The 15,336-nt window shown below is 38.5% G+C and overlaps 1 protein-coding gene across 3 annotated transcripts in view; it reads right to left on the reverse strand.

The window, feature by feature from the left end:
- Window positions 1–15,336, reverse strand: part of LOC127575757 (protein furry homolog) — a 230,122-nt gene that overhangs the window by 38,951 nt on the left and 175,835 nt on the right. For all 3 annotated transcript variants that reach the window (XM_052025806.1, XM_052025805.1, XM_052025807.1), the window contains exons 42-48: window positions 13,424–13,611; window positions 12,034–12,128; window positions 6,912–7,516; window positions 6,156–6,253; window positions 5,898–6,068; window positions 4,276–4,416; window positions 67–246 (exon numbers count right to left, since the gene is read on the reverse strand). In XM_052025806.1, coding sequence (XP_051881766.1) covers window positions 67–246; window positions 4,276–4,416; window positions 5,898–6,068; window positions 6,156–6,253; window positions 6,912–7,516; window positions 12,034–12,128; window positions 13,424–13,611 — 1,478 coding nt within the window. The remainder of the gene's footprint in view (window positions 1–66; window positions 247–4,275; window positions 4,417–5,897; window positions 6,069–6,155; window positions 6,254–6,911; window positions 7,517–12,033; window positions 12,129–13,423; window positions 13,612–15,336) is intronic.

The following is a 15,336-nucleotide window of genomic DNA, read 5'->3' on the forward strand; positions in this document are numbered from 1 at the left end:
AGAAGTAACTGGCTTTATAATGGAATAGATATGGAAATGACAGAGTGGCTCAGTGATAAAACATACCTCAGAGATATCAAAGCGAAATTCTAGTGTCTTCCCTGGCAATTCTTGTGAAGCATTTTTCCATATTCGATTCATATCCACATGAGAAGGGTCACCATATTGACATGATGGTAAGACCAGACTTGCAGATCGACAAACTACAAGTTTAAGGATGTTTAAGGCCTCCTTCCAGTGAGCACTCTATAAAGGTTAAGCTAAGACAAATTATTTTCAAATATTTATGACAGATGAACACCAGTCTGAAATCCACACTTATTAAATATCAACAGCTTGCCCATATTCAGTTATACTGCAGTGCAGTGTGGATTTTCTTTTTTTTTCTCTCTGTGCCCCTTTGGGAATGGGGTCCTAATTCCATCAAAAGCAGACAAAAGCTTTAATACAGAGGGTGGAAAGGGCATGTACTATTTTCTGACTCACAGTTATTGTATAATTTGACTCTTTTTGCATTTTTATAGGCACCATGGACAGCAAGTAAGTTCCAATGTGACAACAATGCACACTTGTGCTACACATGATATCACCTGCCAAGTTGATGAGGAAATTAATAGAGTAACGTTCAAGTCCATTGGAAACATGCAGCATTGGCAGATTGTAATGTCAATTGGCATGCAAATCTTATTTGACGCCAAACTTTTGGGGTACAATACTTTAGCTAAAGCCTTCTTTTATTCAGCAGCATGTGAGACACCCTTCCACAAATATATAATCATATCATGAGGACTCTTAAGTGCTTGGTGCTTTTCAAAGTGCCTTAAAACTCCTGAAATCTACAGCACATAGTGTGCTAAGTGACGATGAACTTTGCATTTTAAGGATTCTGTGCAAAGTTGAAGTCAAAGTCAAGTTTATTCTCATATGCACAAGTGTATGCACAGGTGCAATGAAAAACTTACTTGCAGCAGCATCACAAGCTATTACTACAAACCACTACTTTTTGACAAGAATGTATTTGTAGTCAATCCATCAGAGTCACACAAGACTGAAAGTGAGCTTGTTATATGCAGAGCAGGACAAAGCCATAAAAGGGAGGAGGAGTAGAGGGAGCAAGGTTATTATCAGGCCATATTGACCCCCACTGCACAGCAATGAGCCGAACCAGACTTTTTTTGCCTATTCATTCTGCCTTCCATGCTCTTTTACCAATTTTCTGTCTTCTATTTCAAGCTCTATTTTTTTCCCTTGTGAATCAAAACTCATCTTCCCATTCCCAGTGTCAAGCTAGCTTAAACCCTCAATGACAGCACCAGCAAATCCTTCACAATGATATTGGTCTAGGCTCTAATGAGGTGTAACATATCTGGCTTGTAAGGATTCCACCATCCTTAGAGATGATCCCAGTTCATCTTCATGCACCATTTTTCAGGCACTATTTCTTGGCACCTCATGCCAATTCTGAGATGTACAGCAAATGAAAGAGCTTCTATTCTTAATGCCTGAATGGTATGAAACAATACACAGTGAATTGTGTAGGTCAAGGCTCATAATGCTTATAGTAGTCATGGTGCCTTTATTCTGCACTACTTCATCATCTACATTGAGCCACTATGATACGTACTTGTTGAGTTGGATAAGAGGCGGGCAAGAGGTAAAGGACGGAGAAGTGGAAGAAGATTAAGAGCAGGTGTAACACGGTCCTTTTCTAGCTATGTTGTCTATAAACAAATATGAAAAAGCAAAAAAATTGCAGATGCTGCAAAATCTGAAATAAATGGTGACCAGTGGTGTACCTCAGGGATCTGTTCTGGGACCCTTACTCTTTGTGATTTTTATAAACGACCTGGATGAGGAAGTGGAGGGATGGGTTAGTAAGCTTGCGGATGACACAAAGGTTGGAGGTGTTGTGGATAGTGTGGAGGGCTGTCAGAAGTTACAGCAGGACATAGGATGCAAAGCTGGGCTGAGAAGTGGCAGATGGAGTTCAACCCAGATAAGTGTGAAGTGGTTCATTTTGGTAGGTCAAATATGATGGCAGAGTATAGTATTAATGGTAGGATCAGAGGGATCTTGGGGTCTGAGTCCGTAGGACACTCAAAGCAGCTGCACAGGTTGACTCTGTGGTTAAGAAGGCATATGGTGTATTGCCCTTCACCAACTGTGGAATTGAATTTAGGAGCCGAGAGGTAATGCTTCAGCTACATAGGACCCTGGTCAGACCCCACTTGGAACACTGTGCTCAGTTCTGGTCACCTCACTACAGGAAGGATGTGGAAGCCATAGAAAGGGTGCAGAGGAGATTTACAAGGATCCTGCATGGATTGTGGAGCATACCTTATGAAAGCAGGTTGAGGGAACTCGGCCTTTTCTCCTTGGAGTGACGGAGGGAGAGGGGGGACCTGATAGAGGTATATAGGATGATGAGAGGTATTGATCGGGTAGATAGTCAGAGGCCTTTTCCCTAGGGCTGAAATGGTTGCCACAAGAGGACATAGGTTTAAGGTGCTGGGGAGCAGGTATAGGGGAGACGTCAGGGGTAAGTTTTCTACTCAGACAGTGGTGAGTGCATGGAATGGGCTACCGGCAACAGTGGTGGAGGAAGATACGATAGGGTCTTTTAAGAGACTTTTGGATAGGTATATGGAGCTGAGAAAAATAGAGGGCTATGGGTCTTTAAGGTAGGGTCACGTTCAGCACAGCTTTGTGGGCCAAAGGGCCTGAATTGTGCTGTAGGTTCTCTATGTTTCTAAAATCGAGAACTGCTAGAAATACTCATAAGGACAGGTGGCACCTACATTAATATTTCAGGTTGATGACTTTTTGTCTGATGTAACATTAACTGCTCCTTTTTCCACTGCTGCTGCTTGACCTGTCCGTGAACAGTTTATCTGACAAGAATACCAGTGATCACAATTCGCAACTCCAGTTTCTCACTTGCCAATCATCCCCCAGCTCATCCTCTCTCTGTTGCTGATGATCTCATTGCCTCTTGGCCACAATTGAAGTGTGAAAGCTAATTTGAAATAAACAATACAAATCTGCATATCAAAATAGACCAAAGTGCAGAGAAGCATCAGCTAATCAGCCTTGTGTCCATCTTTTATGTGCTCATGTTAATCCTAGTACTCCCACAACTTCCCACCCACGTGGCTGCAGCATGACTGAATTTTCAGCAGAGGAGGCTGCAAATGCAGATTGAGCAAGATCTTAATCACCTATATTCATACCACTACTACTTATCTGGGTGATGCCTCAGCAATTCTACTGACATGGTGAACAGGTAGCTGACTGTTGTGCCATTTTGCAAACATTGTTGAACACAAACCAGTGCCCTGAACTTTCATGGCAACAAGCTGAGTCCACAAGGCATTCATCTGAGCTTCCGCTTCAGAACCTTTATTTTGGCGGATTATTGCTTGTGTTGCAATAGAATGAGTTATCAGCTATTAGATGTTGCTTTCTGGTAGGATGTGCAAACATGCTAATGGAGGTGCCTATTATTTCCATAATGAAAAAGCTAAGCACCAAGCTCAGTGAAATGTTCTGTGCAGGGTTGGTGCTGGACTTTCTAGGTTTCTTCATAATGCATGCAAGCTTTCTGGTTGGCCTTCCGATGGATCCAACATTTTATTGTGCATGTATGTTAATTTTCTTACATTAGGGTGCTGCATTGGTGTTCTCATTTGAATGCTGTGCAATAGAATTCATGTGTGAGCTTGTCTTGTCTCGTCTTTTCATACCATTTCTGCTGCCCTCACTGAAGGCATTTTATACCACATGCAGATTCCAGAGAGAAGTGAGGTGGGGAACAGGTGGAATGATCACTTATCTTTGTAAGGATTATAAGCTTCCCCACCATGCAGGGTGTATGGTAAGTATGTAGGAATCTACCTGAAATCTACCCAGCTTTGAAAGTGGGCTCCGATTAAGTTCAAATACTTGGCCTAGGATCTATTGCCATTGAGTCAGGAAGGAAGATCAAATCTAATTGGTCCAATTAATAGCAATGTTTTCATCTGAAGAAAACAAAGTAATCAAAGGAAAACAGCATAAAATCTTTGTTACCGGTAATTGCAACCCTTTAATTGTTAAATAGGAAGTATTAAAATAACACCAGAGTGTTAGTCCCAATAAATCTTTTTCACTGTATGGAATATTTATAATATTGATAACACTAACCAACTCTACTGATACTTTGGTCTTGCCATTTGTCATCCAATTTCATGAAGGCCAGAAGCAAAAACCAAAATTGTTTGTTGATTAATATTTTACCTGAATAAATTTTTCAATGATCTTCAGGACTTCCATGTTCAGTTGCTTGACAGGTATTGATGCTAAGTCTACATGGCTCAGAAGACTATGGATGATTTGCAATAGAGACTGTTGCATACTGGGAAGACCTTTATCCAAAAGCTGTTAGGTCAAAAGTGCACTTATTAGCTCACTCAAAAGTTGATTTCACCTTATGTAGTTCATCCATTACAGCTATGATGTTAATTTAAATACATTTTGAATAATCTCAAAATTGTGCAGTAGAATTCATGAGTGAGGTTGTCTTGTCTTGTCTTTTCATACCATTTCTGCTGCCCTCACTGAAGGCATTTTATACCACATGCAGATTCCAGAGAGAGGCGAGGTGAGGAGAGTCTGATTAACCTGATTAATAACATAAAAAATAGAAGAAGAGACACACTATTTGTCCCCTTGTACCTGCTCTCCCATTCAATGAGATCATAGCTGATCTTTTCCCTCAGTGCCATTCATTTTAAAAATCTACACTTGAACATACTCAGTGACTGAACCTACACAATTCTTTTGGAGAGAGAATTGCAATGACTCACCACACTCTGGGTGAAGATATTTCTCCTCATCTCTGCCCTGAATGGCCAACGCCTTAAGCTTAAGTCTCTAATCACAGATTTCTATGTACCATAGCCATTTACTCCTGTATGTACTGTGTGAAGCCCAGTAAGTTTTAATAAGATTACTTCTCATTCTTCTAAACTCATGAATAAATGCATTCAACCATTTGTTTGCAAAATTGATTATTCATTTTTTTGTAAAATTGATTATTCATTTGAGTAAAATTTGAAACATGGATTTAGAGATTGGCATCTTTCAAGTCTAATCTTCGAATTCTTCAGCTGGGCAAATCAAAAGAATGAAAATTCATGATTTTGGGCACAAGGATATTGCTCAGAAATTTTATTTTAATTTAAACATACAAACAAATAGTTTAATATGAATAGATATGATATTTATACACATTCATGAGTTTAGAAGAATAAAAGGTGATCTCCTTGAAACAGAAAATTCTTTTTCACCTTGATAAAGTACATGCAGGGATAAAGTTTCTACTGGCTAAGGTGTAATCTCAAAAATTTCCTTTGTGCATAGGAGAATGAAATGATTTGCTACCATTTGATATGTTCTTTGGGTGGATGAAACCACTATCATAGTATGCTTTTGCAACTAGGCCATTTGTATATTTTCCTCCTCATTATACCAAGATTTAATGGAGGTCTATTAGCACAAAGCCTTACTACTTAATATATTACAGATTGTCAAACTGCAGCAATGATGCACAGTTCATATTGTTAATTCCTCAAAGAATTATAAGTCATACATTTCTTTATACAGTTGAATCCAAACTTTAAACCTGATCAAACTTGGGGAATCAATAAATTAATCTAAACTCATCAAATCCAGGTCAATTTGGATTTAGATCAACGCTCTGATTTCCTATTTATTATTAAAATAAACGTGCCAAAATATAGAGAAAAGTCTTGTAGATACTAAAAGCTCACAACACAAAACAGGTCAATAAACGACTGTGGATAATCAGACATCTAAAGTATATAAAATAGTATGTGAAGAAAACTTATTGCACATACCTCTGCCAGGTAGGTAACCAAGTTCAAAGTGATTTCAGTAAATGATTCATGAAGGTAACGGCAAACAACATTAACCCATGTAGCACAATCTCGTGTATAGCTGTGGGTCTTGTATAAAGTCATCACATGTGCTAGGTTTGAAAGCTTAGGATTCTTTTCCTCAATACAAACCTAACAGAGAATAGAATAAAAAATATTTAATATTTATATTGTAAAATGTAATGGTTTTTAAAAGAATTTGCTTGCTAAAGCACAAACCTGGGCTATTCGATCTGCAGTATCTTTGCAAAACTGAGTTGGGTTATCAAAGTGCTGAATCAAATGTGGAAGGAGGCATAGAACATTCAATGGGAATCCTGAAATAGGCAAATAATGGAAAAATAATCAACAACTACTCCTTTCCAAACAATTTCTAAAGCTATATTCTTCAAAAATTTCTAATATTAATCAATCAAATCATATTTGCAAAAGATAAACATTGAAAACTTTGATTCTCTATTGATATTCATTTGACTATTTAACAATATGTAACTATGCAACTGTCTTAAATTATTTAAGCAACAGCTTACTAATCACTAAATAAGATTTGTTGAAAATTATGCAATTTACATAGGCAGAAGTTTTCTTTCATTCCTAGATTGTAGCAAACTATGAAGGTATTATCGTGGATGATATTTTCCTACAAATACAAAAGGAGAAAAATTTCCCTGCAGATCGATTGTTTGTTCATCAATCCAAGAGGAAAATTTTTAAGTATTTGTATGAACAATAAGAGCAGAGAACTTCATCCCCAGATAGTAGAGCTAAAAGCACTACATTGTTGCATTAGCATACTGTACTCTTCCTCTGAAATTCATTCCATTAATGTTAATGGATCTTCTTATGGCTAAGTGTTTATTAAATATAATCTTCAGCTTTCCTTCAAATAATTAAATATATAAAATATTCAATGACTGAAGGTCACTTAAACATAAGCAGTATTATTTCATAATTAGAAGTAACTTATGCATTTACCTATTGCTTGCGTTAAATCTACCACTGGTATCCGAGAAACAGCAGTTAGCTCGCTAAAGAGCTGTAGAGTTAGGTCTGTGGTAGATAGAGAAGTAAATCCTTTCAGCAATAGCTGCTGTAACCCAGAGAAGTTAGTCCACTTCAGTTGTCCTTGTAGTTTTTCAAGTTTTTCTCTTGTTTCTGCCTTGTCCAAAGGAAGATGAATCAGAAGTTTAATTAACAATCGCTGTGCCATTTGGTATTCAAATTCAAAATCTGACTCCATCAAAGCTACAGAAGACCAGAAAATCGTGGCCAGAAGGTTCATAGGATTATTAATATTAGTAGGGTCAATTATGTTGTCTTTAAGAGAGGATGAGCTTCGGGTTTTCGACACAACTTGTTGTCCATTTGCCTGGATTCTGTCCAATGTAGCACTACGTGGTGGATCAGAGGATCTGTCTGAAACACCAAATTTCTTTGGCACAGAGAAGCTTCTCTGATGCCTACTGCGTTCGGCTGTAATTCCACCACTACCTAATATGCCTGATGTCAGATTTAGCTGCCCAGTGCTCTTCCGGCTTGATGCAAGTTTAGTATTCATCGTGAAATCAGGAGAGGATGATCTATTAAAAACAAAATAAGAAATGAATAAAACATAATTCATAGGGAATTACTTCTAAATGCATTGAGAAATTCGCAGAAAATACCTTCTTGGTACACAAAGCCATTCTGATTACATGGAGTTGCCTAGAAACCTCAGGAAATGCTAACGGGTGCACTGGATGGGCACAGCAGTGGGATGGGCACAGCAGTGGGTAACAATGACTACTGGCCATAGTCAAAAGCACTATTGACCAAGTTTCAGCTGTGAGAATGTGCTGAATGGTACTTTATGGGAGGCTGGATTGGGATTGTTGGTGGGCATGGGACTGATTGTATGTACTGTGGCCGAGGTGGTGGTAGACGTGGAGTGGGAGAGGAGGATGAGGGGGAATTAGATATTGGCAATTGAGGAAATGGTGGGGTTGTGGACAGGAATTTCATAAGAAGTGGGAATTGAAGACTGACAATGTGAAGGGTGGAGGGTGATACCAAGACCAAAAATTCAGAACTGGGGACCACTGTCAGGGGAAGGGATAAATTAAGTCAAGATTGGCAGTTCAGAAGTGGGCTGGTGAAGGAGGAAAAAAAAATCAGGGACTAGCAGTTTCAATGGCAGGAATCATGGGGTGCGTGCAACATATACAGTCGAACACATACGCAAGAAACACACATTTCCACCAGCTAGGACTGCCCACTTCTATATGACCCCACCAAGGACAACCAGGACATTATCTCCTACACCATCACTGACCTCATCACCTCAGGAGATCTCCCCCCACAGCACCAACATGATAGTTCCGCAACCTAAGACTGCCCAATTCTATCCCGTTCTCCTACTTCCAGCCCTTTTCTTCCACCTGGACTCCCCCACCAGGCCTGTTACCTTCCCTGGACCTATTCATTGCCAACTATCAGTGCAACATCAGCCCACCACCCCTTCTGAATGCTCTGCTCTCCACTCCCTCCACACCAACCCTGACATTGTCATCAAATCAGCTGACAAAGGTGGTGCCGTGGTAGTCTGGCGTACTGACCCCGACCTTGCAGAGGCCAGACGCCAACTCTCAGACACTTCCTCCTACCTACCCCGAACCATGACCCACCAAGGACCACCAGGACATTAGCTCTCACACCATCTCTGACCTAATCACCTTGGGATATCTCCTCCCACAGCACCAACATGATAGTCCTGCAATTTAGGATTGCTCGCCTCTCTCTCACACATACTATCTACAGGTTGGAACATGAGCCTCGGGCAATTGTGGTATTGGGACAGGGTGAGTGGTGCAGGTTGAAGATCAGGGGCTGTCAGGGGAGGGGCAGTGGGTGGGTGGAAATCAGTGCAATATAGGGAGTTATTTTATTAAATCCAGAGGCTTATGACTTGATAGCCTAGAAGTTCAAACTCACTTAGAAGTTTGGATTAAAATGCCACTATGCAAAGAATCTGTGTCAGGTCTGGTGCTGCTGGAGAAAGATTTTCATTGACTCATGTTGCACAAGACTTTGTGGGAATATTAGGCATAATTCACAACCTTTTGCAGCTCCAACTGCGGCTGCAAGTTGTGAAGTTAGCAAAGGTGAAAAGGTTGGAAGTGCAGGACCTGGTGCCCTGATGTCCAATGTTATCATGGAAATTGTGATGGCAAGGGTGGGCACAAGAGAAATGGAGCACTTTGGGAACCCAAAATATTTAACAGGATTCACCTGAATAATAAGCAGACATCTGACTTATCATTGCAGTTGAGATGACTCTTCCCCAATATACTCCACAACAGAGTAGGTAATGAGAAATCCCTCTAAATAGCACACATGCTAACTTGTATCCTGCTGATAGTTCCTGGACATTCTACTGTATTTACTGTCTGCAACAAACTCTCTTTACAACATCTGTGTTGCCAGTGTGGCAACAGTGGTGGAAAACATGCTAAGCATGACAATTCAAGCCATCACCCTTTGTCCACAATGCACACAGAAGCACACATTCCAGATAGGCTTATGCTTTAAGATCCAGATTTTTTTATTTTTACTTCTACAAATTTTACTTCACAACTCAATCCTGTATAGCATAAAAACTATGAGACTGAATTTCCAGTCTAGATTGTCTTACTAGAAACAGTGACAGAATCAAAGAGGGCAAGAAATAATATTTAAAAGAAGATGGATAAGAGGAGGGAAATGGACTTGCAAAATGCTTGTACAGAACTAATGGCTTGACTGTATTCAATATAACATTTTGTCATACACCAGCATAGAATCGTATGTCAAAAATTTTTATGTTAAAATAAAATTATAAAGGAAAATGTGGTTAATATATATATTGCTGCCCATACTGAAGCAAATCCCAAGTGACTGCAAAAATTGCCTTGTGCTATTAATTTTCTTCCCTCATTTTTTATTGTCTATCCTTTTCCTTTTATTCTGAAGGCAAGAACTCATTCTGGGGATCACTTCCATGGATTCTGAACGCCCTCCAGTGCCTACATTAAGTGGCCATTATTCATCTGCTGAAGGGCCCATTTCTGTGCTGTGCACTTCCATGACTCTCTGACCAAGGATTAAAATTTCACTCTGAATGCCCTAATAATTAAGCACTTTAATAAATATTTAAATGACTTTAGTTGAGCTGATGAAGTTATTTTTGGCACATCTACACAGGGAGGGAAAAGTCACTGTAGTTTTCATTCTGGATCACTATAGAGTAGCCCAAGGTGGACATGTTGTTTGTGTGGGACCAATGGGACAAAATATGATCAGGGTCCAATATGATTGAATGCACAATCAAAAGAACCCATGCCAACCTTTTTGCCCATCTACACTAATTCCATCTGCCTGCATTAAGTCCGTATCTTTCTAAGCCTTGCCTATTTAAGTGTCTACCTAAATGTTCCTTAAACATAGTGATTGTGTTGGATTCTACCACCTCCTCTACCAGCAAATTCCTGATATCAAGTCCTCTCTGTGTAAAATACTTTCCACTCAAATCTCCTATAAAACCCCTTCCCCTCACCTATGCCCTCTTTGATACTGCCACCACTGGAAAAAAATTTTCTGACTATCTACCCTACTTATGCATCTCATACTTTTATACACTTCTACCAGGTCAGCTCCAGGGAAAACCAGACCGGCCTATTCAATGTCTCCAATGCAGGCAACATCCTGGTGAATTACCTCTGCATTCTTTCCAGTACAACCACATCTTTCCTGTAGAGTAATCCACCCACAATACTCCAAGTGTGGTCTAACCAATGTTTTGTGAAGTTGCAACATAACATCTCAACTCTTATATTCTGTGCCCTGATCTATGAAGGCACATGTGCATTATATCTTCTTCACAACCCTATTGACCTGTATTGCCACTTTCAGGGGACTACAGACTTGGATCACCTTGCACTTGTTGGTATTAAATTCCATGTGCCAATACACCGGCCAACTTTCCATCTGATCTACATCCTGCTGTAGCCTTAGACAACCTTCTTCACTATCCACAATACCACCAACTTTTGTCTCATTAATAAATTATTGATCCCTTTCTCACTTTTGGTAATCCCCTGAAACCTGGCTTTGAATTTGGAAATATCACAATACAATGAGCAATGAACAATTGGAGGAGCCCAGTCAGTCGAGCAGCATCTGTGGGAGGAGAGGAACTGTCCACATTTCGGGTCAAAATCCTGCATCAGGACCACACTATATTAATATTATTATCAGATAATGTCATGGAAAGAAAAACTCCAAGTTATTTAGGTTCACTCTCTTCATCATGCTGCAAGAATGTCCCAAACACGGTGCTTTTTAAAAATAATCTTCACTGCAGCAAATGCCTCAAGTTATTAGAGAAACACCCAATTACACAACCAGCTGCAAAGAATTTATTTGCTATGTTGGGTAAATTAATAACAGACAATGGCGAAAGCTGAGAGAGAAACTGATCAATTTTTCCTACATCTAAACACCATCATTGATTCCTTATCCCCAGTCTGTTTTAGGCCCTTCCCTACAATGCACTGGGACTGGACAAAAATGCAGAATGACCTACTCAGAGACATTTTCTATGCTGATCTATAATCTATTTTTATATATGATCACTTTTGGTATCTCATGCTCTAATCCAAGGAATATTTGTAGAAACTTTTAAATTTCCTGCATTTATTACAGTGTTTATAAAGGACAAGATAATTACTTTTTTTTACATTTTAGAAATGCTATCCAAATTACTATCCCCATTTATGCAGCCGCTTAATTTGTAAGAGGTTGTAATTCCCCAAATATGCCATTTCTATCACTGGTAGCTCTGGTAAGAACTATTTCCAATCTTACTCCTTTTGGTGAGCTCTCTATAACCGCAAGGGATCTTGTTTGTTTGTATCAAAATGCATTATATTTTTTGTGCAAGTAATCCTATACTGTCAGTGTTTGGTCAAAATAGCAGACCATAAAGCAAAATGCTGGTGTTGTACATCAGGAACAAACATTTTTTTTTGAAATATCATATCATACATAAAATACATTATCTGTTAGAGGTAAAACTTCTTACCGAGACAGAACAGCTAACAGGTCACTGTTCTTCAAACAATCTGCCAAATTGTCAATTCCTGATTCCAGTGTGAGAAGTGCTTCCATTACATAGCCCTAGCATAGTAACAATAAAGAAAATTTCAGTTTTGTAAGCAACATTTTTTAAAAGATTCAACAGATTCTTTTCAACTTTTATCTGACAATTATACCTAAATAAATTTGAGAACCATTTCACTGAGAAATGCTTGCTAAATAATCAGAGGCCACAAAAAATAATTTGAAAATTTTTCCCAGGTGTGACAAGCTGGCCCAATAGCACCTCTAGAAGATGTGTTATTCAGTTACTTTATGCCTCCTTTGCCTGTTTAGAGCAACATAGTTCCACTCAGGATTTCTAGGCTACAGTCAAAGTGAGTGATATTCATGCACCCAGGGAGGACAAGATGACTCAGATTACAAGGGAATGCAAGGCTCTACTCTACTGTAACTAGGTTGACAGAATGGACCACTGACAATTTCAGCCCATATTGTTTAAAGGTTTAGTTGGAAATGGCATTCTAAGCTCACTTATCTATTTAAATACTTTTGAAATCTCTGAGATAATTAAAATATGTTTAGCATTTTTGTAAATGCAATAACAATTAATATAATCATGTTATTGTGTATGATTATCACAAATTTTTCTAAGCATAATAGATATTCTGGTTTCATAAGTGAGATTTGATCATAAGCATTGAATTTGTGAATAATGATGATAATGTGTCAGACTGAAAATACTTGGTGAGTTATTCAGTACTCTGTTTATAACATTTAAGCTTGAAAATTCCTCTTGTGAATATCAATGGAGTTGTAAACCATTTTTCTTGCGCACATTTCCTTCAATTCTGACGGCAGGGAGCTCATGACAACTTTCAGAAAGAGGGTTAAATTGAATAACAAAGCCAATCATTGTTAGCTACAGAACAAACTGCTGGCACTACAATTTTCATCTTGATAACTGTGATTGATGCAGAGGAAATGGAGTATGCTCCTTGCTGTTTCTATCACCTTGCCTGACAGTTTTGTCCCAAAATAAATGAAGTAAGTAAATTCCTGCAGCAACATTAAAACAGTCGACAAACTAAATGCACTATAAAAATTGAAGGACAAGAAAATTATGGCAACTTACTGAAGTACATTACAAACCATGCATGCAGAAGACATTCAAGCTATGAGCTATTTTATTTATTTTAAAATAACAAGTTGAGGTTAACTAACTGCACGAACCAGATGTCATACCCGAGTCCTTCTTGGTTTACATGACTCCATTCTACAATGGACGGGTACTGTACTTAGCCACTGAACCATGATGGAAATTATTCAAAATTCGAGTTTATCTTACAGTTGTTTGCTAATGGTTGGATGCGTACCTGAACTTCATCACCATGTTCTCCTATTACTTCTACTAATCTTGAAAGTAGGTCAGATAAGGCATGTGCAGATAGAGGTTGCTTCAAAGCCCTGAATATTTGGAATGAGCGACCTGCATAATGCCTTGATGAGCTAGAAAGTGCTGTCTGCAAAGCAACTTCACTCAATCGCTGTTCCATACAGCAGCCTAGGAAAAATGGGGAGACCATGTATTTTAATTATTACAGATGTCTCCAATTTTAATACAAAAGGGATACCGACAGCATTAAAAATATTTTACATCATAAGTTAAGTAATGATGTGGAAAACACCATAATTTCTCATGATCTCAACAACAGCTTTTTATTTAACTGGTGGAATTTGGTAGATTGGGGCAGGCAGCAATGTGTCTTGATATTTGGCTGCATGATTATGAGGTGTATGCCTTGTTAGCTTCTAATCCTAAACTGGCCAAAAGCAAAATTCATCTGTCAAGTAGCAGGAAGCAGCCATTAACAACTGAAGTGAAGTCCATGGCACCCAGATAACGTGCAGTGAGAAACTCTCGGAAAGTCCTCGTGATTTTATGGTGATTGGGTGGGGTCTGGAAAAGGGAGGTCTGAAGACTATATTAGCAGAATGATTATTGGAATTTCATTCAAATAATTCCAATTCAAACATACAGATTAGTTTATTATCATATACACCAGGCTGCAATGAAATTCCTTGCTCACATTAAGTTCACAGAGTAAACAGTATACATGGTAATAATAAATACAACACTAAATACAACAACAAACACAAAACAGCAAAATGGTACAAAGATTATAGTGCAGCTAAAGTAGTACAAAAGGAAATGCTGAAGTGACAGTAACAGAATAACTGAAAGAGGTAGAATTAAGAGTCTGAGAATGCAGTAGCACCACTGGGAAGGGGATGTGAAAGAGAGGATTAAACTTGGCTCGATGTGCTGTCAAATTGAAAGACAAAAGAGAAAAGAAATCTGAAGTCAAATTTGGTTTTGCAATTCAAGGTAGCTAGGGGAGAGCTTCTGGGTGATCCATTCTAGTTTGTAGGCAATCAAATAACAGTACTGGTCAAGTAGTAACATTCTTACCACTGAGAAAGAGGCACACAGCCACAAGTTCCATTCTGGAGGCTTAAATATGAAATCTCCACTAATATTTCAAATGGAAACAAAAATAGCATCCAGAAGTTCAATTCAGCTCCATGTTTTGACTGAATGCATTACAGGTCTGTGAAGGTATTTATCCATGAACATATTCTCATAATTAAAGATATGGTGCAGGTTAGGCAATAAGACAACAAGAAATAAGGACAAAAGTAAAACATCTTTTTAAGTTATATGCACATAATAACTAATGAACTATTAACCTCTTTTAAATATTTCAGTGTTCCTTGGTAAATACTGCTTTAATATAAACTTTTCCTTATTTCTTTTAAGAGTCCCATCTTGCTTTAATTATCTCAACTGCAGAGGAGGCGGTACAGCTTTGGCCTTTGAGGAATTCCACCTACCATTAATTCAGGCAGAATGAATTCAATTTTCATGGAAAGCAATTGTTTGTTTTAGTTTCTTCCAACTTTGCACTGAAAATTAACTATTTTAGTGCTTGGTTTATTGATCAGATTATAAGTTTTCAAAGCATACAGGAAAAGGACACAAAGTTTTCCATACAAGTCTGCTTCCATCTTGCCACTGATGAATGTTGAGATTACATAAATATTCCTCAAAAATGTTAATTTATTTGGACATTTTAACAAACTGCAGATACTGGAAATCATAAAAAAAATAGAAAAAGGAGGAATCACTCAACAGATGGCATCTGTTTTAGGTCAAAGACCGTTCATCAGAACTGAGAGAGAGCAATATAAGTTAGGTTTAAATTGTAGAGAAAATAGAGAAGGGGGG

Source organism: Pristis pectinata, chromosome 11 (assembly GCF_009764475.1).
Source record: "Pristis pectinata isolate sPriPec2 chromosome 11, sPriPec2.1.pri, whole genome shotgun sequence".
NCBI lineage: Eukaryota > Metazoa > Chordata > Chondrichthyes > Rhinopristiformes > Pristidae > Pristis > Pristis pectinata.